The sequence below is a fragment of the Apaloderma vittatum genome, unplaced genomic scaffold (genome assembly GCF_000703405.1).
Source record: "Apaloderma vittatum isolate BGI_N311 unplaced genomic scaffold, ASM70340v1 scaffold528, whole genome shotgun sequence".
Classification (NCBI taxonomy): Eukaryota; Metazoa; Chordata; class Aves; order Trogoniformes; family Trogonidae; genus Apaloderma; species Apaloderma vittatum.
This window is the reverse complement of record NW_009732185.1, coordinates 57,641-84,864: the sequence shown is the minus strand read 5'-3', so window position 1 is coordinate 84,864 and position 27,224 is coordinate 57,641. Positions and strand designations below refer to the sequence as shown.

Below are 27,224 nucleotides of genomic sequence, written 5' to 3'. Positions count from 1 at the left end.
TCTGTGACTGGCTAGACAGACAGATGTGTAAGACCCTTTGAGAGCCTCTGTTCCATGTCACTGGCATCAAGCACTGATACCAGCTCTACTCCTGCCCTAACATATGTCCTTACTCCAACAAAATGCCTCATAGACATTCAATGAATTATTAGATGGCATGTTGCCAAGAGACAGTCAACCACTGAAAGAGAAAACTGGCAGGAGCAAATACCCTTCTGTGTAGTCCTGAGATAATTTTTCCTTTACACTCTTGGAGAATAGTATTCGCTCCCAGATCAGAAACATCATTACCACTGTTGCATCTTGCATTTATGACATGTTTGTCTTCTCGGCAGTAGAAGTAATCCTAATATTCCGATTTATCTCCATGGATTATATAATGTTGCCACAGTTGTTGCTCACATTACAATTGTGACAATTTAAGATCCAGAGCGGATCATGCCTGGCCAAAGGCTGCCCAGTTCTGCAAACATAGACAAAGCATAAACTTCTCACAGATTTTAATGTGACATGTTACCACATGACTTTGCAGATCTGGGCATTAGCTTTATAACTAGATATGCCAGCAGCTATTCACATTGCCTGACTTCATAGAATCATTGAATGATTTGAGTTGGAAGGGACCTTAAAGATCATCTACTTCCAACTTCCCTGCCATGGGAAGGGACACTTCCCACTACATCAGGTTGCACAATGTCTCTAATTCAGCTGTTTGAGTTAGGCTACAGAGGCAGACAGATTCCTATCACAAGTTTTCTGAATGCCACACTGAGGGGATACCCCTCAATGGTACTGACAGGTATCGACATTTACCTTATGTCCTTGGGTTAGGAACCTGGCTTTAAACAGGGTGATTATCAAACAGTATGTTCACTGATATTGAAAGAGACCACTAGGGGGTTTTCAGATTGAGAAAAGCAACAGTACACTCGATTGTGTTTTCTAATATGCTCACCTAGACTCCAATCTCTCCAACTCTCCAATTTGTACTGGTATTGAATTACTTTGCAAAATGTGTGTCTAAATCACCCCTTTTGCCCACGCTGGCAATTGAGGTCAGAAGGACCTGACGTCACTCCACCACCATTTCACCTTACTGTGTCACCTTGGCTGTACAACTGAGCCTGTCTATCTAAGTGTTCAGTTACTCTAAAAGGGGGATTATAATTCTGCACTCACCTTGCAAATCACTCTGAGATCTGCAGATGAAACACATTACAATAACTGCTAAGTACTATAGTTATTACTGATGCTAATGTCTCCCAAGCGGGACTCTGTGGAACTATAAAGCAAATCTAAAGAGCAAAGAAGTCCTGTGAATTCTCCAGCTGGGATTTAGGATTTCTTTTCCATCAAGCACAACAAGAATAAATTGCAACATCCAGGCTGCTTCCTTTAGCAGAATGTGTATCAAGTGAATGACTTTGTCTCCAGTAAAAGCCTTGCTTCCCGTGGTGCCTCTCCTGCCTGTCATTTCATGAATGAGTCTATGGGCAGCTGTCAGAACATCAATCAACTTATATTTTTTCAGTGGAGAGCTCTCATTTTAATTAATATGTGAATATTGCCTAGCCTTCCCCTTCTCATCACCTGTTTTGGAAATGCTGCACTCGTTCATCTTATTCATTAATTTAAATAAGATACAACTTCTATTCTGCTACATGCATACAGCATCTTGGGAACAATCAGTCAGTATGTTCTTAAATGCAAACGGCATGCAGAAAGTAAACTGCAGAAGTAAATGATTAGTTTTCTTTAGTTTTGATTTTTAAAGAAAATGTACTAGATATGACTGGGGAGCTACTGTACTTTTTGTTTTGAAAAAGAGTTCTGCAATAGGAAAAATTCTACAGGAGAAGAGAAAAAGGAACTTGAACTATATGTAGGATCTTGGTGGTTACATACATCACAAAGCTAGACAGAATGCATCAGTGAATCTAGTACAGTACAAAAAAAACACAGAAAAATTGTGAAAATACTTGGAAAATGTTTACCAAGGGCTCAGAGGCCAATGCTCATATGTATTATATACAAAATATTACATTAAATACATGTAACATATACACTTTGCATAACGTAACTTTGGGTTACATACAAATGATTGCAATCGCAAGGACAGAGAGCTTAATTCACACTTTCACTCAGGGTCACCCACAGAATCTATATATCATACACAGAGATGAATAGGAGAGATAAAGACACGTATCAGTTGTGTAGGCATGTGATTAACAGATCTGTCATTACCACATGCAAATTACTGCACACCTATGAACACATTACCTTGCTACTAATTAATCTTCCTGGTGCTTATTTTAGTATAAAAACCTCCCCCGCTACTTTCAACAGCTGCCATTTTTTTTTCTTTTTATGGTGATATTGACAGTAATATGCCACATTCCACAGATGTTTGTTCATTCCAGCCAGTGAAGGGAACGCACATTGCACAGAGGACCATATAACAGGCACAGCCAAACCCCGGGCCCTGCCAAGAGACAACTTTTGCAAGCCCCGCACGTGTCCTGTTCCATGTTTGAAAGGAAGAACTTAAAATCCCCTTCACAATTCCCTGCCTGAAGGGCATCATGGTGTAGGACTCGCCCAAAAGCAGACTTTACAGAAAGGAGTCTAACTCTCCACCAAAAGGGCAAGGCAAGCAATCTCCCTAGGCAACTGGTTGTACTGCTGAGCAAACATCTAAGTCTGCAACGGGAGTCCATTCGCTGCAGAGTCTCTGCCTGCGAGCACGATGGAAGTAACTCTCTTAATCCCTGCGGCTGAAGGAGGACAGATGCACTAGGTGACAGGGGCACAGAGCTACTACCAGAACAGATGGTGAAAGATGTCTCTCTCCTGAATCTGGATCCTCCTATGACATCGTAAACTGGTCGTCTTGTCTGTTAATTGACTCGTATTGTCTGCCTCGCTAGGAGCAAAAACTAATGCGCCAAAGGACAAGGCATTCACTTGCTGGGATATGGTTTAGAGCATAAGTTTCTGTTGTCAGTCTAGCAACCCCTCTGGTTCCACACAGAATTCTGAAACAATTTATAAAAAAAGAGAAAAAAAAATAATAAAAAAAAGGAGCAAAACCACTAAGTAACTATGACTTTTTCAACAGTATTTTGTGACAGTGAGCAAATCACAACAGCATATTCTGAATGGTTCGGCAAGATATCTCTCTCATTCTTTATGATTTTCAGCAAAGGAAGGTATGACAAGCAACAGTGCCACCAGATCTGCCTGAATCTACTCCACAAAATGACACATGGGCAGAACAAGCAGGAGTATCTCACTTGAAAACCAGAAGGATTCTATTATTGCAGGCTGGTCTGGCAGGCGCCTTAGGAGTGGGGGCACGAAAGCTGCAAAGACTGTAGATAATGTGTTGGGAAGTGATACAAACATTGATCACGAACAAAATTACTAACCACAAAGAGTGCCCTCAAGACAGCAAAATCAACAACTAAAAGAAAAAATTCCTCCTTCTTTGATTGTTTTTATTGTCCCTCTAATAAACATGAGGCCATTCATATTTTGCTCACCAGCAGTTGCTAATGAATGCAACACTTAAGGTTCAAGGACAAGTGTGGTTTTAAAGCAGGCCATGGGTTTCCTGTACGTGGGGCAACTTCTGCATCTGCCCACCCATACAAATATACACCTGGGTGGTGAACCAGTAACTTTGATGAGGATCTCTACTTCAGCAAAAGCAGCTTTGTTCTTTCAGTTCACAGCCCTGTGAATCCATCTTCCCTGCAGAGTCCAGGAGAAACAAAAAAAAATCACAGAAGCTTGTTCCAGCTTGATCTGCTTAGGTCATCAGAAACTCCTGGGGGAGTGCTGCTCACCACCTAGATTGCTGAGCTTCAAAGCATCTGCAATGTAGCAGCTCCAGCTGTTTTATGACATTCCTGCCTGTCACAAGCCATTTCAAGGTGGGTGACGCCTGAAAACTCAGTAAATGGCCCACAGTTTGTGAGCTAGAGCACATAAGAGGATGTGTCAGGACAGCAGGGACTGTTTGGATGGGGCAGTGGGCGGGGAGCCATGCCCTGGAGGCTCACAAGGGACATCTTTCCCAGAGGGAGCTCACATGACCCTGCAGCCAGGGAGATTGGGCAGGAATTGTGTCAATGAGAAAGTAGGTCTCTCTGAGGACTACATCTGGTATAGAAGAAGGAAGGATGGCCCTTCTTGGCAGAATATCGTGAAAAACAGGAAAATCGAATGTGAGGGAGATACTGAGGTGTATTGTACCAAAGGACAGGCAAGGCAACTGCGCAGAGGCTGGGTCCCAGGTGAAAGGAATGTGGAAAAGAACAAGTGACTGAATATTTTCATCTGAAATACTGCTTTGCAAGCTAGAATAGTGTATGCTTCCTGCGTCTGGGAAGACTTAATATAGGAGTGACTTGCTTAAAATATTTAAGCATTAGTACTAGCACGAAAAGATAATAACAAGGCTCTGTCCATCTGAGCAGTCCTGTTGCACAGGCAGTGCCTGACAGAGATTAATTCTCAGCAAGTGCAGGCATTTTCTAATAGCAATATTCCTGTGAGATGTGTGAGAAGGCTTCTGGATTATGTCCTCCTTGAAGGCAAACAATCAGGAAATTCAGTTCACCGATCAACAGGTACAGCACCTCACACATCAGATCTAGGTCACATGGGAGCCAGGGCCATGTGAAAGCACTGGACCCCTGTAGTTGCATTCATGGATCATACTGAACAGATTCTATTCAGCTTCATAATGTGAAATGGAACTCACCTCATCTATTTTGAAACATGTCTAAAAAACCCCTGCTGCATTTCTTCTGTGCCTAGTAAATAAAATGCTCATGATTTTTTGTGCTTCTCCTGCATGTGGTGTTCTTTCAGACATTTTTGCTAACATAATGACTAGTCTGATACTAGACATTATTATCACAATATCATATGAGTCAGAAGCATGAGACATGCTAGCTGGGCAGGCTGTGTTACTGTGCAGCCAGGAGAAAAGCAAAGAATTGAACTTAAAGAGTTTTGCTCTAAAAGTCAGCTTGTCAAACCTGTAATTAAAGCTTTCATACCTCTTGAGTAGGGCACTGAGAGTAGGTCAATTACCCTGAGCCAAAGAAACAGGCATTTTATAGTGGCCTTGAAATATTAGATTCCTAGTTTGCAAATACTTCTAGAATGCAAGAGAGCGAAGGACTGATAACAACAGCTTGAGCTAAGTGTAGTGTGGGCAGGTGTTATGCAAGCTTCCCTCACACAGCTGTGCTAAAACAAGTCATTCGTGACCCGGCATAGCCCTGTTATTCTGCTCATCGTTCTTCAAACAGCTACACAATACACTTACTTTTTGATCAGCACATCTGTGAGAGTCTACACAGCTCTGCCACTGTATCCTTGTTCTGGTAACTATCCTTCTACTACTTTAGCCTACAGATTTTAATGCAGTTGGTAACATCTTCATCCCGACCTCCAGTGATCCCCGTGTTATTTACCTCTGAGTCCACTACAAGACCTCTATAAGCTTGCACTTGGAGGGACACGTCTGACTGCAGTCCTTCTTCAAGCGCACAAAGAGACGAGAGATACATCATGCTGTAGTTTTTGAACTTTGTAAATGCAAGCAGCACTACAAACATGTATGAGCCCTACAGCTGAATTTGAAGTTTGGCCTCAAGGTCCGTAAGGCCAATTCTCTAATCTGTTGATTTATCTCTACAATCGTGCTAACTGAAGTGCTGCTGTAATCAGCAGGCAGACTCAGTGCCATAGCTATTTTCAGTTCAGTTCCCCAGTTGGAAACATTTTCCTTCCCCCCCTCCACATCTCTCCAGGCTTGATGTTATTTATGAGATAACTGGGATGGAGAGACATGCTTTTCTTCCCAGGAGCAAATAAAACTGGAGATTTTCATCCTATTAGCAGACTGTATTGGAGTGGACAATAAGCAGAAGTGAGCAGACAGAGAATGAGAGTGTGACTGCAGCTCCCTCAGAGTCATGCCTGCACTGGGGGCCTGCTGCAATCTTCCCAGGGTTAGGGGAAAAAAAAAAGGCATTGAAAAGGGCTGGGTGTCATTCACAGCTGTCAGTTCTTTTCAGCTGTGCCAGCACTGGCTATCAATTCAGTAACATATATACTCATTCAGCTGTGTAATGTCGCTCAGACTCCTTGTCTCCGGGCTCTGCCACAGGCACATCACAGCACCGCCGACCTCTTGGCAGCTACAGCTCAGCGCGATGCTCTGCTGCACCACCTTCACAACAGCAGGGTCAGTTTTCTAACCTCACTTGTGTTTAAAACAAAATACCTTTGTCTTTGCCTTCTTGTGTGCTTGCTTGTGAATTAATTTAAGAAAATGATAGACCATGAGAGCTAACTTGCAGTCAGGGGCATGGAAGGTGGAGGATATGACAGTTTCCCTGGGAGAGCTCTGCTAATGCACATCCCACCTCTCTCAACCTGTCCTGGTCTCTTAGAGGCTTCCCAGTTCGAGCCCTTTCCCACACAGAGCTCTTGGTGTGGGCCAAGGAATACAAGGTCGGGGCCTCAGTATTTATATTCCTACACATGAGTCTTCAAGTGATAATACAAAATATATAAGGGAAGAGAAAGAGATAGGTAGATAGACCCTGATGAATACACACTTTGACCAACGGGAAAACAGCTCATATCAGAACAATGTATTATAGAACGTGTTGGGTTGGAAGGGACCTCTAAATGTCATCTAGTACAATGTCATCTAGTACATCTTTAGATCAGGTAGCTCAGAGCCCCATCAAGCCTCACCTGGAATGTTTCCAAGGATGATGCCTTCATCACCATCCTGGGCAACCTGTTCCAATGTTTCACCACCTTCATTGTAAAAAACTTCCTCCTTATATACTGTTTAAATCTACACTCTTTTAGTTTAAAACCATTACCTCTTTTCCTGTCGCAACAGGCCTTGCTAAAAAGATCACTCTCATCTTTCTTATAAGTTCTCTTTAAGTACTGAAAGACTGCAATAAGGTCTCCTCAGAGCCTTCTCTTCTCCAGGCTGAGCAACTCTCTCAGCATGTCCTCACAGGAGAGGTGCTCCAGCCCTCTAATCATCTTTGTGGCCTCATCTGGACCTGTTCCAACAGGTCCATTACTGCTGGTCCTATTGCACTATTCTACCTAACAAGAACACTTATAAGACATTCAGCTTATAAGATTCGTACTGAAGGTCATAGTTGTACTAAACTTTTCCTCCATATCTTTGGACTAACCACACTCAGTTTCTTCTTCTGAGGCACTGGGTGTAATTTTTGACACCCCACCTGGGATACGCCTTTCCAAATAACACACTGCAAGAGTACAACTCCCAGCAGCTATACTTGATCTGTCAGTCCAAAATAAAGGTCTTGGGTACCATGAAGTGCCTAAATTGGCATTAAATGAACATGTTTAGGCAGCTGAAGCTCACCTACACCAGCGTTGGTTTCCTGTTTAAAAAAGGAAGTACACACACATACTTCTAATTTGTGTATGTACAGTGCCAGACACACTGCGGCTTTGATCGCGTCTGGCATTACTGTAATACAGATAATTCTCACCCCCATTGGTTGTTTCTAACTCCAAACACATGTTCCATGTCCCTCGGCTACCATTACTGCACACCACAGCCTCTCTCCTGACAGTTCTTTATGCCACATTAAAAAAATTCTCAGGGTTTCAAGCTGCTGTCAGTCCTGCTCACCAATGCTTTCTTCCCAACAAAGAGAGACTCTTAAGGCTACATCTGCAGAAAACTGATTTTCAAACAATGATCACAGGTCATTCTCACTGACTCCAGCAGGAACTGCTGAATATTCCACAGTTTTTAAAAACTACTTTATAAGTGCCCTTAAAAAGATTTAAGAGCACACTTTAGGCACCTATCAAAAAAAAAAAAAAGTCCTTGCTGTGTAAATACTGTACTTAGGGGTTTGTGGCATTTCTTCCTGAAGTTTTCCATGGAGATCCTGGTACTGAATGTCTTCTCTTACCATGGGAAATAGAACACGTGCAATCCATCAGAAGGTATGGCAATGGCAGTTTTCTCACAGACTGCTTCCTCTAATGTACTTTCTTGAGAAGTGTTATCACAGTGTCAGTGGATGAATCTTGACAGCTTCAAGAAGTACTTCCCAAGAGGGCACATGTAGATTAATTTGTTTGCACAAAGGTGTCTTTCCCATCTATATAAACAATGGATTCCCTCTAAAGCCTTACCTTCAAAGATATTTCTCTGTAACATATTAGTACTGTAAGAGGATTCCTACATCAACATAAGTCTCTCTTTCAGCAGGCAAAACTGGTGTTACCTCACCAGACAGTCATTGCTAGGGAAATAGCTTTTATAGTAGATACAGACAGAGACACAGAATGTTAGGGACTGGAAGGGACCTCGAAAGATCATCCAGTCCAATCCCCCTGCCGGAGCAGGAACACCTAGACGATGTTACACAGGAAGGCATCCAGGCGGGTTTTGAATGTCTACAGAGAAGGAGACTCCACCACCTCCCTGAGCAGTCTGTTCCAGTGTTCTGTTACCCTTACGGAGAAGAATAAACTTAATAGATAAACTTAAAATAGATAAACTTAATGCCCTATCAACATTAATGTCAGCTTCTATATGCTGTAGCTGGTCACACATCATTGCTCTAGCAGTTCTCAGCGTCGTATTGTTTGTGCTCCAGGTTACAAGAGTCAGAGAAGGGAGAATCTGGAAAAAACTAAGTCAAACAACACAGGCATGATCCCCAGTTGCAAGAGAGCAAGAGCACATGTGGATCACCACAAAACCTTTCAGCCACAGAGAATCCCACAGGAAGCTTTTTTTCCCAGATGTGAACTACAGCAGCCTCAGAGTTTATCTAATTTACGTAGCTTTTGATGCCTGCAAGGCAGTAAGGTGCAAAATTGAGCCTGCAGGCAGAAATAAGCCGAGTTTTGGAGTTTGCTTTCCACACTGCCCTCCCTTCTCCCACGCAAAGTGGCAGCAGTGGCACAGAGATTTGGTAGATGCTCACTGCAGTGACCCTTTCAGGGTCAGTTAATTATCTCAGAGCTGTCACTACTCATCAGCGCTCACTCAAGAATCTGGCTGCCGGAGTCAGACACAGGCCTGAATTTGGCCCACCTTCCCTAAACGGAATAGTTACTCTGCTCTACTTTCTAGAAATGCTTTTTCCACTTCACCAAACAATATCAACCCTTCTGATGCTATGTTGGAACAAATCACTGCAGAATTATAGATTGTAACACTGGCCACAGCTTTGTCCTGAGGCTTCCTGAATACCAGCAGCTTTTTCTTCTTTTGCTCTCCATTCAAACAAAGGAAACAAATTGCTTTCTTCAGACTGTGCTTTTACATAAAAGCTTGAGCTTGAGCTAAACTGCTTCTACATCTCATTTATTTAGATAGGATTTACCTACCCTCAGCAGTAACTATCAGCAGAGAAGGAAAGGGTAGGTTTTCAAATGGTTGATTGCTTTTTAGTTTATGATCAAAGCTTCCCCATTATACTACTAATAAAACCCAAACCTGTTGATTAACTTAACCAGAGTGAACCATACATACATTCAGGCGAAGAAAAAATTGTATATATTAAAGTGATTAATATGATTATGGTGAATTCCTAGAGAAGGGAAAACTCAGCCTAATCAAACCTGTAAATGCCTCCTGTGATATAAGCCAAGGTCAAAATTCTCATCTAGAGGACAAATAATAGCTTGAGAGACTTCGGCACTGAGAGGGGTGGGTGACCTTGAGAACACTGTTCAGCCTTCCTGTGCCTTTTTCTTTAGTTTAGACAAAACAGCCCAGAACATCTCTCCTCTCTCCAAATATTACCTTGTATACATAGTTTAAAGAATCAATGCTGCATATGAAGCATTTCTAAGCACAACTTAAACTCCAAAGTTTTCAATTTCACTTTGCTGAGAAAACTTTTTTCTTCTATTTCCTTTTTACAGCTCTTGGAAATGGGGAGAAAGACAGGCTTCCTTGCCTTCTCACTCACAATAAAAACAATAAAATAAAGTAATATGTGAGGAGAGGCAGGAGAAAAGTCTACTCTCAGTTTTGGTTTTACTCCAATAGGAAGAAACCAAATGCTGGCATCGTCATTTTGTTGACAGTGATGGAATGTGGGGCAAAAGTGGAAGCAGAATCACCCTAAATGATCTTTCTTTTGTTACTTCAGCTGCACAAAATTTAAACATTGAAAATGACACTTTTAAATGGAAGCTTCACTTTCTCTCACCTACATCGCTGAGTATCGTTTTTTTTGCTACCGCAGCTACTTACAGGGTCACTACGAAGCCTCACAAATGCATTCTTATTCTTTTCTGATAGATGTTAGTTTTCCTTTTTAGGATATAAAAGTTTATCTGGGTCCGATCCCACATTTCCTAAACTACAGTTATGGAAGCAAAATGCTTTTAACGACAGCAGGTCAAAGTCATGCCAGATACAACTGCATTTTAGCCAGTGGATTTATGCACTGGACAAACAGTACTATCTGGACTATTCAGTCCTGTAAGTGATTTCAGATCTTGAATATCTCAGGCTCTCGCTGTAATGACAGTTACACAATATTGAACTAATGTGTGAGCACAGAGAAGCCTCCAGCACATCCACAGTCTCACACTGGGCAACATTTTCAAGTGCTGGTAGTTGCATGTTTTGTTACTGACCTCAGATGAAACAGACTGGGGCCCAAGTCCTCACCTAGGCAAAATCCCCAGTTTTTGCCTAAGGACTGCAAAAGTGATTCAGCCCAATGTGAGAACTAATGTCCCAGCAGCTTTTTCTAGGCAGCATGCTAATTATAGACACAAGCTTGACATCTGTAGCACAAACCCATGCAGCATATTTCAACCTGAGCTTCCCTGTGAAGAAGAGAACAATTACACAACAAAAACCAAGGTAATTTACAAAGGCCTCTTAGTAACTGTCCTCAAAATCTGCTGTTTATGCTAAGCGCAGTGTATTTGTGCTAAGAGCCATCTTCAAAAGATGGCAAGATAGAAAAATCACAGAATGTTAGGGGTTGGAAGGGACATCAAAACATCACCTAGTCCAGACCCCTGCCAAAGCAGGATCACCTACAGTAGGTCACACAGGAACGCGTCCAGGTGTGTTTTGAAAGTCTCCACAGAAGGAGACTCCGCAATCTCTCTGGGCAGCCTGTGCCAGTGCTCTGTCACCCTCACAGTAAAAGATGTCACTGGGACTGTTTTCTACAGAGTATTCATGGGGCACAGCACACATCTGGGACTTCCTTTCACTCTTGTCCAAGCAAACTGTGTTTTGAAACCTAGAAGAAACTCATGGTGCATGAGCACTGCAAAGCACTTCTTTTGACCCTCTTTCTCCAGGTGAAAGCAAATAAATCTGTCACAGCTACTAAACTATTGAAAGACATATCAGGTGCCCTTGTGAAATGCCTACAATTGCTGGGACTGCAGCTAATCTTTTCTTAGTTACCAGATGATTATTTTCCACACTAGTGGACAATGATAAAAGTAGATGACATTGTGCTTTCTTCCTCTTTAGATGAGGTTTTGACAGATAATAAATCATTTTACACCACTGGATTTTATTGCCTTGTATTTACAAATGGAAAGCAAATGCAACTAGGTTGTATGATACCATTCTCATATCACCAAATATTACTGGAGGAACTAAACTGATAAAGATTTCATTTTCCAGCTCCTGTTGCTTACAGTTTTTACTTAGATGATCATCAATCCCACAAGAGCACCCTGCGTTTCTTTTAATTACTTTTTGACAATAGGCTAAAATACTGAGCTGTACCTTCCTCTCAAGGGGTGGTTGCCCATATCCTTCCATATGTATGTGAAATACATTGGGACAAATTCTGCAGGTGAAACAATAAATCAGGGTGAACTGACTTGCTGTCAACAGATAAGTTCACGTGTGTTTCAAGCATGTTCTCTTAAAAAGGAGACAAAAATTAACTCAGTGCACCATCTTTTTGCTTGTAGAGTAAGAAGACATGAATTTTAAGGTAGTGATGGTCAAGACTGAATTTAAGAGACATCTTGTAAATATACCCTCTCTCATTTTCCTCTTTGCATCTTCCATGTTAATTCCCTAGCTGTGCACTTCCCCATTAAATTTCATCACAGAAAATGGACCAAGAGGTTTTTAGGACATCCTAAAATTTTGGCCTGTAATCAAGTCTTTGAATATTCTGTTATGTCTTTCTACATTACATTATCCCACAGCATCATGCTATTTTTTTCAGGCTGAAAGTAAAGAGCTACTTCCTAGTCACTACATTAAGCACATGATTCGGAGGCCACAAAGCAAGCTGACATAGGAAATTACTGAATGCAAAAATTGAACAAGTTGTTGTTCTTTTATCTTAGTATCCTGATTAGATCTGTACACAAAACTCTCTAGTCAACAGTTTCAAACCACTAATTTTCCAAAGAGTTGCACAGGATGTAGTGACAGCTTTCACTAAAGTTAATGGTATTTAGTACATAGCTTCACCAAAATTAATGGAGTCTCCTTGTGGTATTGACTTTGCAAAAGGAAGTCAATCAACAGGAACTGGATAGATAAATCCTGAAAAGCCTGAAGTTTCAGAGAAAGGTGGTCATGCTTTTATCCCTGTTATGTAATTGAGTCAAATTACTATTGGCACTTTTGAGTCAAACCACTGTTGGCACTTTTGGGAATAAAATCCTGTTTGATTTGACATTACTAAAGATTCTGTTTCCAGAGTTCACAAATCCTTCTCTTCTCCTGTTTGAACGACCAGCTTTTCTGTTCTCATTTCTGGCCTGATATTCAGAAGCCTGAAGCGTTTCCATAAAAGACACAGGTTTTCCAAAACTTCTAATGGTCCAAGAAGGTCCCAGTTTCTTCTGGAAGTTTTATTTTTCCAGTGGAAAACTTCTTCCTCCCTTTCTCAAAATCATATTCTCTTAGGGAAGGTTCTTATAAGCCTGTGGTTAAATGCACTCTACTGCCTAGTCATGACTAGTGCTGCTCACCAGTAACATTGGTTGTAGCAGTGAGACAAGATCCCTCGTCCACCAGAAAGTTAGGTTGCAATTGATTCTTTCAAGACAGTGAATCAGATATTATCAAACATTTCCAAAGGCATTACAATAATTACTCTGAAAGTGAAGGTATCATGATTGTATCCTTTCAAACTGCTTAGTTTCTTACATATTTTAGAACCTGCCTGCATTTCTCTACTTTCTGTCTTCAACTGGGCACTTTTTATTTCCACTTTAACTGAGGCATAAATCTGCACATAGACTCAACCCCTTTCCCACACCTTTCATTATTTTATGTACTATGTGAAGCACTGCTATATGCTTTTGATAGGCGACACATTGATTTATACTTTTCTGCTGTGTTACATGAAAACTTGATTATCTACAGCCATCAGTCCCATTACAATAAAGCTCTGGAACATGATTAGACTTCAAATCAGTTCTTGAATTTACAGTACTACCTTGGATATGACATTAACTACACGAATGGTTTGTCTTGAATCACTGAATGTCTTTTTTGTCAGATCCCACACCAAGCAATGAGCTCTGTTACTCTTAGGGGTTCTGTTGACACTATCGTGGTCACACTCACATTGCAGATGGCAGCACCAAATACAACTGAAATAGAAGGAAACAGAGGGATGGCAAAATCCAAGCAGTCAGAAAAATCAGATTACTTCTCCCTGTCCATTCACAGCTTCTTCCTGACCCCAGTGAAGTCAATGGGAGTGTTGCCAATTAACTTCAATAGGAGCAGAATGCAGGTCTGACTGAGGTTTCCTGCTTCTGCCCACAGCAACACAGATGCGTTCCAGACCACTCTCAAAAAAGAAGAAAAAAAAGGGCAAATTCCCAGTTACTGTGGTAACAGGAGGGACGTTTCTCTTTGCTATCATGTAATTTTGAATTTCAGTAGCTGTTTTGTGCCATGACACGTGTTTCTCTCCTCTGTCAAATTAATGTTTTCTTCCCATGCGGAAGGCCCATCAGGGAGAGAGCATAGAAGAAAACCATCAACACAAACAGCCCCCAGAAGCCTTTCACATTTCCCACCTCACATCTGCCATAATGGCAAAATCATGTTTGCAAACAACAAGAAAAAAACGCCTTAAGCATGTACTTCCCAAAACACAGAGAACAAATTCAGCCTGCTCTGTGAACGCCCCTCAATACGTGTGAGAGACGACTGGTAATAAACTGCCTGAGAAGAATGCCAAGACCTTTGCTATGGAGAGCGTCAGCTAAAGGCTGCACAGATTGTCCACCTCTAGCTGCATTTATCTTCCTTTCTTACCCTTTCCTCCACTAAGGTCCTTGCTGTTGTAGTCCTTGGACTTGCTGACCATTTCATTAAGGGCTGTAAACCCAATGAGACTTAAGACAAGGTTTGACAGCTTCAGGAAGGCAGTGGCATATACAAAATATGACTGACAGTGCCCTAAGGACTGTCACAGGCAGTCAAACTAAATAGGGATGCAAGTGGATTTCTTCTTGCTTCCGCCTTGTATTCTCTGTTTTGCAGGAGGCAGTTCCCATACAGTCAGGCGACAGCCCTCTCCACAGAGTCAGATGACGGCAAAACCTGCCTCTGCAGCCAAGGACAAAGAGAATGGAAACATATGTTCTCTTTGTTTGAGATGATTCAGTTTAGGTAGACTACCTGGGTCAGAGCCCAGATGGTGTAAACTGCTGAATCTCAGAGTTTACATTAGCTGAGACTCTAGTTTAATAAGTATATTTTGACTAAACTTCTGAACTCTTCTGTTACTCATTATAAGAAAAAAACAGACCTCCAAACAACCTCCAAGGGGGAAATGAGGAAGCAAAACCTGATGTGACTTCTTTAAAGTAACGGTGTGCGTCACTGTTGAGTTCAAGCAGGACCCCACAACTCAGCATCAGTACCATATAACTGATGCAAAGGCAACTCCTGAACTTTATTGAGTTAAACCAACAGCTTAAAGAGGTTTGAAATGTCCTGTGCACTTCAGTGAACTGTTATCCGAAAGGCTTGGGGCTGATACCTTAAAAGTCAACATTATTAATTAATTAATCAATGAACAAAGCATGCTGGAAAGGGACAATAACACTCTTCTGTAGAGTTCAGTAAGTTGTGCTAGAGACAGAAGGCAGTGAGCTTTGAAGAGCACTTGAGAGAAAAGCACACTGAAGCTGCATATGAGGCAAGTGATCTCTTTCAGCAAGAGCTAAACACAAGAAGACAAGGAAGACATTGAAGCCTTGGTGATGAAAGCCCAACACTGCTAGTAGTTGGGATTCAAATGTCTTGGGGGCACTCAAGCCAAACAGACTCCTGAGGGCATTTACAACCGTGCCATCTCTCCCTTATAGCTGAAGCTTATTTTGTAGATATTTTTTGAAGAAAATTGATACCATCTTTCTCCCTCAGCTTAACCCTACTGGTGATTGACTGCCGGCATGAATGCCAAAACGTTCAACACAGCAGAGAACACACAAAAATCCCACCAAACCAAACAAAACACCCTGTCACTTACCCATAGCACCTTTTCTGTGGTATTATCGTAAGCTGAAGCCATTAAGGAAAAGGTCTCTACTTCTTTGTGCGACCTTGTTACACCGTGTTCATTCATACCATTTACTAGGACATCTACCAAGCCCCAAAGAGCAGTACAGCTGCAATGTGACTCAGGAGCCAGGCCACATCAGAGCTGGTCAGTAAAGTAGTCTCCAGCACCTGAGTGAGTTGAGATGATTCTGCAGAAGTTATGTTCATAGGCAGACAGATAAGCAAAATGTGGAACCACATAGGTAGTTACAGTAAGTATACCACGAGTTTCTTCCCACATGACAAACATGACAGACAAGCATGTCAACCAATGAAGTATGACATCTTAGTAGAGGACATCTGCAAGCCATTTAGCTTTCAAAAGAAATTCTTACTCAAAGAAATACAATAGAGCTTAAACAATATAGTATCTGCAATTGTGCAAAAGAAAATACAATAGCCTAGTGGAAAAGAAAAATTAATGTGATTTACAAAATACTGAAGGCCAGAGTGTAAGCTCCACAACTCTGCTGGGGGTAGCGGTACTTTTATTGGCTTTGGGGTTGCTGAACCCTTGTACCCAGAGGCTATTTGTTTCGTCACCAGAGGATGGCAGCACAGAGACCCTTTACTTCCAGAGTCAGACGAGTCTGTGGCCAGAAGACCAAAGGTACAGAACTACTGGGGAGTACAGCTGAGCTAGAGTAAGAATTAATTTGGCATTCGTAGATGCAGGCCACAGGTTCTAAGTAAAAACACTGCTATCAACGGCCTTCTCTAGATTGGGCACCTACCTATGTTAGAAGAATAGGCAAATAAACTTCATGGAGAGACCTGTTTACTCGGTTTCTGCTGTTTTCCTGTGAGGGGACTTTTGTTAGCATGACCATTGCCAAAATCAGTCCACAGACTTCCTTCACATCCTGAGCAATTCCTCTCAGAGGCATAATTCTACTATTTAGCGCTAGGCACTGCGGACATCTGTTCTCAACCTGGTCTGCTATGTAACAAAAACGGATGACATGACCCAAAGCCACATTGTCACACAGAATGGTCTGCTGTGCACTAGGGACTACGTCAGCAACCACGTCCCTTAGACCTGATGCCTGGAACCAATGGCACTGAAGACTCCATGTTCATTAATAGTTTGGAAAGGAAAAGGGTAACAAGTCAGTTTGCTAACAGTATGTAATCCTGTAATTAACAGCCAGTTGTGAGAAACTCTAGACAACTTGTCAGATGTAAGAGGATGAATTTCATAAACCATGTCTTACAAAACTCACTTTATTGAACTGAACAGGAAGACCTGAAAGCAAGCTGTGGATATGTTATCTTCCAGTTCTTAATATCACAACCCCTAATAGGAACTTGTTAGCTCATGCGTAGATTGACCCCACCCCACAGCACACGCAATATCCACTTCTGACATATTTGACAACCCTTATACCAAAGCAGTGTTATTTTTGTTGATTAAAACGGAAAACTTTCAGATCCACTAGTAACCAAGGCAAGTTCTCATCACACTACCTTACCACTATGGCTACACTTTTCTCTAGCAGTCATGTCTCTAAGTGTGACTAACATGACCTAATTCCCACGGAAGTCACGGGAAAGTCTCCTGGTTACTTCAGTGGAGTTGTGTGCAGCCCATTCTTCAGCTTCCCCACTCAGATGTCATATAAGAATACTAACCAGAGCACACCAGCTCAGACGGGGAATTTTGTCTACCGATAAATTAATCTGGATCATCCGACATCACCTTCTATGTATTATATGCCACAGAGCAGCAAATCTTGGTCATGAATAATAAATTCATTTCTGAATGAGTACTGAGGTTAAATTGCGAAAGCAAGCTATATGCCCTATGAAGACACTAGCACAAAAATCAAAATCTGATTTGGGTAAAGTCTGAGCAAGTCACCCTAGTGACTCCTTCTAGTCCAGATATCTAAGTATCATGTGTAACCTGATGTTAATGATTCACATATTTTTTTCCAAAAGAAATTCAGTGTTCTGGCAGCAACAGCATTTCCTCCCCAAAATATCATGAGTAGATAGAAATATTTCTTTATCCAGTAGGCACAACCTTCTATGTTTAATCTTCCTATTACTAGAATACATATTTCTGATTGAATCATCCCATGGATTTTGCTTGTTTGGTAGGAAGGGTAGTTTCCAGGGCAATGTTTTATGGTCTTCTCTTCCAAAATGAAACTAGGAAAATACGCGTTTTAAAGGTTCCAACTCTGATGTTTCCCAAGTGCATGGCCTATAATGACAGCTGCTAGGTGTTTTGGAAGTGTTACGCTGCCTGTACTGACAAAAGAGGAGGTGGAAGGAAAACGTTCAATGAAAGTAATGAAATGTGGGGAATCGCTGTTTTCTTCAAGCCCTTCCTTCTTCAGGATTTCTAATAACGAGAGATAGTTCGTGAATTCTCACTTTGCACAAACATCCTTTCAACTGCAGAAAAAAGAATAAGCAATAATTCCCTTACAAGAAATGCCTGAGAGCTTAATTCCAGCCTGGCAAAAGCAAACACAATTCCACTGATTTCAGTGGAGTTACAGATGGCCCACTTAATGTACAACAGTGTTGATTTGGCCCTTCTCCCATAGTGTAGCACTGCTTTGCCTAGAAACCTTTGCTTTCAAAGTAATTAGCCATGTGTAAACAACCTGAAACACTGAACTGCAATTAAATAAATGAATAGGAGACACATGTATATTTTAAAACTTATCTCAGCAGTGGACTTTAACAGCAAGTATTGATCTTTTTTTCTGTTTAATATCAGCATCTTATGTCAGTATCACAGACAAGAAACTGAGGATCTGAAGAATAATATCAATTATTGTATACGTATTTCTCCCTCCCACAGCTTCCTACAGGCATTTAACTTGAATAATGTATAAGTATAGTGAAAGTCTCAGGAAGAACTTGTTCTTTCTTATAAGCCATCTCAGCACTACAGCAGGTGGGCACAGGCTCTCTTGCTAAAAGCACAGAGAGAGAGACAGACGGAAGAAAATTGCTTACTGTTTCGAGGCTTCTCCTCATCCATGCCTTCATCTTCATTTTCTGGGTCAATGTCTTCTGCTTGAGTTATCCAGTCTAAGTATCCCTTCAAATCCTCCTCTAGCTGTTGTTTTTCCCGTAACTTCTGGAAATCGCCCCGAGCCTTAGCCTTCTCTCTTTCTTTGGAAAACTCCCTAGCAAGAAGGAGGGAGAGGACATGGGCGGAGGGAAGGAAGAGATTGAAAAACAATGGGTTAGACTGATTTCCACTAGAAAGTCTCCACATCCTGTGTATCACACACCCAGATTTCTCTATTCTTCCCAGAGAGACACATGAATGCAGAATCCTTGCTAGTTACACATATAAAACAGCTGGAGTGTCCACACTTTTACCAACGCTCAGGAAAAGATGAATACCTTTTTAAAATTCTTTCATTCTGAACATTTGACTGACAATTCAAATAAAATACATATGTAACACATCTATGTACAATATCATATACTTTCCAATATTCATCACCACTTCATATTCTTCAACAGTTATCCATAAATACCTATATGAATAACAGTTAATATAACTCAATGATGAATTGTTTGACAATAATCTGACATCTGGAGAGTGAGATGGTGGTTCTAATTCTCAGTCAGGTTTCAATCTCTGTTTAAGATTACATGTGTAATCACAACCAAATTAGGCTAACTGTAAGTGTAATTAATGGTACTCACAATTCTGTACACATTTTATTATAAAAAAAAATCACTGAAAGTACTGGACAACATATTTAAAAACTCAGACCTCAATGTTTTACTGCAGACTTCAGTATGCATGCTGTTATCTGACAGGCAATATTTTTCAAATCTCAGGTAGGGTAGACAAACATGATAAACTATGGGTAGGCAAAACTTAAAGATTCTTCCAGAAAATGAACTATGGTAGACACTTGATAGTTTCATGAAAGACCACTATTGGGACTATAGGCTTAAAACAGAGGGCATAAGAATAAGAATTTCATGTTGCTTAGTTATGAACCTGGGTGCTTGCTTTGCATTCTTTTTGGCTGTGGTGCTGTTTCTTCCTCTCTTTCAGAGACACCTATAGTGCATTTTTGTTGGTTTTTTTTTCCTAGAAATGCTGACTTACCTCTATTTAGAGACTCTCCTGTGGTTCTAAACCAGGTTTTAACGTCTGTATTTTAAAAAGTAAGCTTAATGATCTTGAAAAGTGCTGGACCAAGAGTACTTAAGCATTAAGTCTTATAAGTGCTGAAGCAGATCACTACATAAGGCACACACAGCAGATAATATGGGCCACTGTTTCCAGAAATGAGAGGTAATTCATTATATATTACCCTTGCTGATGATTGCCAGCAATGAGTGATTTTATAAAGTAAACACCACGTAATATTGGTCTTAAGTTTGCTCCTGCAAAAACGAGGAAACCTAATTTGGTGGAATAATATCAGGATCATGATAATCCCAAACAAAATATTTAGTGTCATGTGAAGTGTCCTCAAGCAACTGAAATGGAGCTGAGTTTCTAACAGTGATGGTACTTCCATCCTATCTGGTACAAAACCCACTGGAAGATTTCCATTGACTTCACAGGCTTTGCATCAGGTTTTCAACATTACGAGCTGTGCATGAAACCAGCATTACAGCAGAATGAAAGTAAGATGTTGCCTTCAGTTCAAGCCAAAATATGTGACAAAGTATGCCTGTGTCATCTCCATCCCTGTCACATTGTTGAGGGTTCAGCCCATCCCATAGGACTCTGATGATGAAAGGAAGAAGAGATTCATTGGATTCTCAGGCCTGAAGGTAGATCACAGTTAATTCCGGGACCACACTTAGCCACAAGGCAGAAATAGCTATTGCAAGCATGGCAAGAATAAAAAATCAAAATTTCTCATGCTGGGAGAAATATTTCCCTTTTTAAAATGTACAACAAATAAACAATCCCCCAACAATAATAATTAAAACTGCACAAAGAATCTTAGAAAAATCAATCAGTAGCAGTTATATTTTCTGCTTCAATAACATCTTTCCTCTGGGTCTGACATAGTGCCTTATCCAAATTAATGAATTACCTCTCAAAAAACCCCTATAAATCACAATGAAGCTATGTATTACTAAGACTATTTGATAGAGCAAATCCCAGTATTTCAATTGTTGGCTCCTAAACTGGTAGTTTAGAATCTAGAACAAATGTGTCCAATTCTGAAAGGGCCTGAGCCCTCAACTCCAAGTGAGAACTATTTATATTTGCATGGATATAACTTGCAAGGGCTGTTTTAGAAACCAAAGTGGAAAATGTCTTGAAGCAGCCCAGCTTACAGAAAGTGAAATGCCTACTGTGCATTGGAGTGGATCATTTACGTTAGATGCTTCTGAGCTGCCTACCAGCTTGGGCTTGTTCACTCCTCACTCAGTGTCTTCTCTCAACTGGGACTCAGGCTGGGGGCAGAGCTGGCTAAACCAACATGAGATTTTAGCATGATGTCTTTACACTGACTGCATAGGAGTGAATTTGTTATCTAGCATTTTAATGGCACAACTGAAAATACTGCAATTGCCTACTCTAAATGATCTGCAGTTGCATGTCTCTTTCCTTTGTACAACCAATGATACTCCACATCTCATGTGACAATCCAGAGAAGACAACTTAAATAAATTATCCTAATTTCTATGCTCTACAAATATTAAACCATTGAAAACAGGTGGCTCAGAAAATTGCTAAAGCCATTTAAACCACCTTCCACGTGGAATGCTAGCCTGTACTCAGACAAATGTGATTCGCGATCAACAATTACTATCAATGGTAATTTACTGTTCCATTTGAAATGAGTTGGTGACCTCAGCTCAGTTCCTATTGCAGGCAGGTGTGCACAACACCCCTGCCACCATTGCAGCTGCAACAAATAGTCATTGTTTGCAGTTTCAGCAGGGAGGCCAAGGACCAAATAAACTTTTTGCTGGAAATGCCATTTCAAGTCTGGATGTGGCCTTCTCAGAAAAGATTGCTCTATCATGTCAGGATAAGGTCAACAAAGGCTTGCAGAACTACCAAGCGCTCTGCATATTTTCACTGAACAAGAGAACATCAGTTTAAGAGTCAGTAAATATAGTTGTTTTTACCAGAATTCAGTTTGCTTCACTTTCCTTCTTCCAGAGAATTATGAGAGATGCCTGCCAATGGGAATATCACAAAGCAGAGTATTCTGGAGAGATGTTTTCTCTGTGTGAGGTTAGAGTGGGTCAAGATCATAAATACAAGCACCCAGCTCTGTATCCTGTGCTGTTCCAGGATAAAATGTCTCTTGCCCATCCTAATGATGGAATATAGGTAATTATACCTGATCACAATATGATTGCTCACATTTAGAGGACTGATGGAAAGTCAGCAATACAGAAGAATTCTAGCAGTTCAAAACACTTGTTTACTATTAGAGTTGCAGTACAAGGCTTCAAACCTCGTTCACTCTGAGAGGTACTCCAAGGAATGGGAAGGGTTGGAAGAGGAGACAGAAGACTAGGAAAGGTCCTGAAAGGTCACAAAAACTGCTCCAGCAGGACCTACAACCATAGCCACCCTCCCACTCACTCTGACCACTTTCTTGGCAGTAAGAGCATAAAAAGCAGCCAATTGGGTTTTCCAGGATCCTCTCAAAGTAGAAGAAATGGCTGGTTTGCTCTCCATTTGCCCTAGGCATCTGCTTGCTTGGCCTGTGTTTTGGGATTTGGATCATTGCTAGGCAAAATATAAAAGAAATGTGAATCTACATGCTTAGGCATGCAGGTCTGAAAGTTAAACCCATGCTACTATTTTTTTTCTCCTCACTATTTGACTGAAATGAGTAACACAGATGTGAACATCTCTGATGGCAAGAGACTGCTAAGAGAGGCTTCGATGCTCACAGCAACGATGTGAAATCCTTTTGACTGGGCTTGAGGTCTGCTGACTGGATATTTCTTTTGGAATATGTGAGTTTTACATGGCGCTCAGTCAAGACAGGAAGAGGATTATCACTCTACACACAAATACCCTGTCAGACTACTTAGCTTAGCATGTGGCTAGTAAATTCACCAGTAGGACTATGAATGGATGACATACTTGAGGAAAAATAAATTACGAATGAGCTCTTTAGGCAAAGCAGAACCCAGCATTTGATTTTGCAGGTGCAATCAAAGTGTCTTTGTGAGTACAATTAATTACACTTATGTATTCAGAAGTGATTAAAAAACCTAAGCTAATCTGTCATTGACAAAGTCTACCTACACGATATGCTTGGTGAAGTTCCTGAAATAGATAAATGTGAAAAAATCAGAGATGCCTAGAATGGATATACAAAGATGCCTGGGAATGCTGCTTTGTATCTGCATAGAACAGACAGGTGGTATCATCTACATAGATCAGACTAATAGCAATAGCAAGTCTCAAAAAAAAAAAAGCTGAATCTGCAGAATGAAGACACTTTGCAACTCAGTAGAATTTAGAATTGCTTTAGAAAGTTAATTTAGACCTGCTTATTTAGCCCAAAGAAGATTTGGAACATTTCTTCTATAATTTCTGTGTTTTTTCATGGATGCAATTTCTTAAGTTTCTTTTTACTTTTCTCCATTTGGGAAAAATTTTGCAGAAACAGTGCAGCTGTCATAACACTGTGAACACAGCCAGAAAGAGTGACTCACAGCTTAAACAAGGTGCACTTCATTTTAGATTTGAGTTCTCTCTACAGACTGTTTCCACCTCTTACCACTAACTGTGGTGGTCTAACTGCAGTATGTCAGGTATAACCGCAGTACGTCAGGTGTAACTGCAGTATGTCAGGAGGCGGAAGATCTAGGCCCCAAAAACACTTTCTTGAATTGAAAAATGAAAGAGAGGAAATTCATTTTTTTAATTACGTACAGACACAAATTCTAGTGTAGGTAAGTTGAATCAGCAGTGCTTCAACAGCATGCACTCCTCAGGGCTGGGCTCACAAGTGCTGTTTATCCAGTCAGATACTATATATTCTTTAACCACTGTCCTATGGGGTCCTTGAATGCACCTCTGACACAACAGATCATTCTCCTTCTGTCAGCTGCTCACCGTCCTCCACCATCGCTGACATCCTTACCTTCTGATCAGACTATCCACTTGCAGAAATGAGGAACTTACTTTTTAAAATTGTACCCAGACTATCACTCTCCAGATATCCAAACACAGACTATTGCCTGACACTTCATTACCAGGCATTTCTTTCTGCTCCCGTCACTGCTGAGAAATCCTTCTCTTTCCAGCAGCTGTCTTAGCAGTATGTCTCCTTCAATGGGTTAATGAAGATAGAAGTAATACCTTCTGTAGATCTGCTGTTGCCTGTCTCTCTGCAGGATGGTCAATGGCGGATCTTCTCCAGCCCTACTACTGCCCTCCCTGTGTTATTGGCCCAAGTACTGAGGACATAATTTCTGTGAGGCATCCAGTCCTTTGCCCTGCTCAAGGATCATTTTCCCTTTTGTCAAAAGACAGGGGACTAGAGGGCTGCCCACTCAGGCAACGGGTACAGAGTCTGACCAAATTAATTTAGAGCTCATTAAAGGAGGTAGGATCTTAAAAACAAAGAAAAAGAGGATGCATAAAAGTCCTCATATCATATTCATCCATGTACATAGATTGGCTGTAGACACCCAGTTATGCCCAAATATGGAATAAGAAGGCTAATTCTAGGAGATCTTTTTAAAAAAAACCTTGCAAGGAATGTTTGCTGGCTTGATTCCTCTAATTACATGGCTCCCCAGGGGCAGTAAAGTTTTCAGCTACTGGGGACAATATCAATTGTTTTTAATCAAAGCTACTAAAATGGTGCTCTGCAGTGAGGGTTATACTGCAGAGTTGAAATACAGCTAAATGTCTAACTGCTTAAACATGAGAAGGAATTCTCCTGCTTCTCTGTTCATCCTTAGAAAAGGTCAGAGGGAAATGATCTTTTCTCCCTGCATTATGCTAGGCTTGTAATCCGCACAATAGAGAAGATGTGCTTATTGAAGAAGAAACGTGCCCAAGACACTCTCCAGGGAAAACAGTCTCCCATTAGGCCATGTTTTAGAGATACCAAGCAATGTGAAAATTTCTCATGCGAGAAGACATAATTTGGCAGGAATCTCATCCCACAAATATGAAGGGATTTGTTTCATGCTCTTATTCTTCCTTCAGTCCCACTGACTCTTCCAGATACTTTACTACAGCCCCCATTCTTCTATGGTGAAAGGGATGCTTCACTCACAGGGCAGCATAGTGTTGTCCTCTTCCGACAGAGTACAGGTAGCAGTTTTAGGTAGAGGAACATGCTACAGGCAAAGAGTTGTCTTCTATTCCTTCGATTTAGTCAAAAGACTCATTCCACGCCATTAGGAATGCCATATTTTGCTATTGGCATGGCAGTAGCCTAAGCTTTCTACTAAGGTTCCTGAGATCAATCCACCACTATCCATTGTTTTGGTAATCAGAGAGTAGGAATAGAAATACAAATTTTAAAAAATAAACAAATAAGAAAACATTTTCCTGGTACTGCTTACCCGCTAAGTACACCGAGAACCAAGTTAAGTACAAAAAATGACCCTATGATGATTAGTGTAACAAAATAGATCCAGGGCCAGTCCCTTCCTATGGCATCATTGACCTGGAAGAGTGGAATGATAATTAGTGAGACAAGCTCAGATTCTGAGCATTGCAAGGCTCCAGCCAAAGAGATCCCAAGTCACCAGCAGTAAGATTTTCAATAGCCAGTTTTCTGGAAATTTATGACAGGTTGACATTTGCAATTTTGAATGCCTCGAGGTTTAATTTCTTTGTCAGAGAATAACACCTCTTTTGTTACCTGTGTTGTTATTTGCAATGTTTGAACATTTTGTCAAAATGTTTGAGAGTTGATGTGAAGTTTCCATGGATTCATATTTTTCATCCCTCTGAAAGAATCCTGGTGACAGGGAAGAACTCTTATTATGGAGTCTTGCCCTGTAGCATTGGAAAAAGGACACCAAAACTGTCAGCTTACCCGCTCAACACACCAAGAACCAGATTTAGAACGAAAAAGGATCCAAAGATGACCAGACTGACAAAATACACCCATGGTAACTCATAGCCCATAGCGTCCTGCATCTGGAAAGATGAAGGAAAGTTAGAAGACAGAGAGAGAAAGCAGAAATGTTTAGGCAAAGGAACAGGCGGAAAGGTTTGTAAACAGAGCCTGCGGTTGATTTACACATAATCATAGCAAGTGTTTCTGTATGTTCTTTCTGATGTGACCGCTCCTTTGATGGCTTTTTTTCCTAGCTGTTTCTTTACAGGCAGCGACTAATATAGGCTGAGATATAATCATGTGCCATACTGTCGCTTCTTTGGATGCGCAAAGTTGCAGACTGACACTTTTTGGGGTTTACTTACAGTGCCACAAGAGTCCAATCCGATGACTTCTAAACTTCTAACCACTGCAGATATGTATGACTCTCTGCTTCCAATGAAAATATTGCTGGTTTTTGTAAATCGTTGCCACAGTGTGCTGTCAGATTACATTTACTTCCCATGTGTAGCTCAGGCACCCGCACCTCAGAGAGAAGCATGTGGTAACTGTGGGCAAATACTGATCTCTCCCTGGCAATGTTCTCATAATCTTCACAGTTTCCCACAGCGAGGGCAGCAGCTCTGCTTTTGAGGAAGGTCCTTTCAAGCCCCACTATGTTCTGATGGCGAGATGTTTTCTAAAGCTTTCTCACAAACTTGCTTTCTCTCCTTGAAGGATGGAATGTGATTTCTACAAAACTGAGTACTCAGAGAATTTGAGACTGTAAACTGAATGACATGAGCATAGGTCTGGCTTTCACACTACTACAAGCATCTGTAAATGAAGGAGGCAGACTATTGTTTTAGCACCAGAACCTGTATTACTTGTAAAGCAACTCTAGCACATAATAAGATATTGCATATATTCTAAAAGCATCTAGTACATAAACAATATTTTATCTTGAAGTCTCCTTCAAAGTTCAAAATTTTGGAAAGTTGCTGAGTACCTTAACAGAATCTCGCCTGACGGTATCAAAAATATCATAGTCCCTTCATCTTTACTTTTCATAAACACTTATCTCCTGAGCCAGACATGGCATCATCAGAGAAACAGATGGTGGTTAACATTTTCAGGAGCACTAAAATGATTTATGAACATAAACTGCAGACTTGAAAGTACCTAAAGGTATAAAGCAGCCTTAGGTTCCTTTGTTTTTCATACTTATACAAATTTTGTTCTACATTGCCCTCTCCTTCCAGGAAAACTCTCTCTCCTTTGCAACCTAAGCATTTGTTGTGATCACAGAAGAAATATTCTTCCATACATGGGCACTAAGACACACTTCAGGGCAGGCAATTTGACTTAAGATTCATAACAACTCAGGAAAAGAATTTCAGACCTTCAGTAAGACAAGGCAGTAGAGTAACACTAATATAATCAGTTCTTTGTGGATGGAAGTCCATTATCCATTTTTCTTTCAAAGTACAGTCACTAAAGTCCTTGTCTGGCAACAGTCCACAGTCAATGGGCTGATTCAGAACTCTATCTCAGGGCTCCTTCAGCTGCAACTGAACTGAAGTAGACTCATTAAAAAC

At 40.9% G+C, this 27,224-nt stretch overlaps 1 protein-coding gene across 1 annotated transcript in view; it reads right to left on the bottom strand.

Annotated features, from left to right (window-relative positions):
* The window catches only part of CACNA1C (calcium channel, voltage-dependent, L type, alpha 1C subunit), a gene marked incomplete at its 5' end in the record, with an annotated part of 196,950 nt that overhangs the window by 121,554 nt on the left and 48,172 nt on the right, over positions 1 to 27,224 (bottom strand). Inside the window, 2 exons of the mRNA XM_009875416.1 lie at positions 18,608 to 18,780; positions 25,145 to 25,248. Of these exons, the coding sequence (XP_009873718.1) occupies positions 18,608 to 18,780; positions 25,145 to 25,248 (277 nt within the window). The remainder of the gene's footprint in view (positions 1 to 18,607; positions 18,781 to 25,144; positions 25,249 to 27,224) is intronic.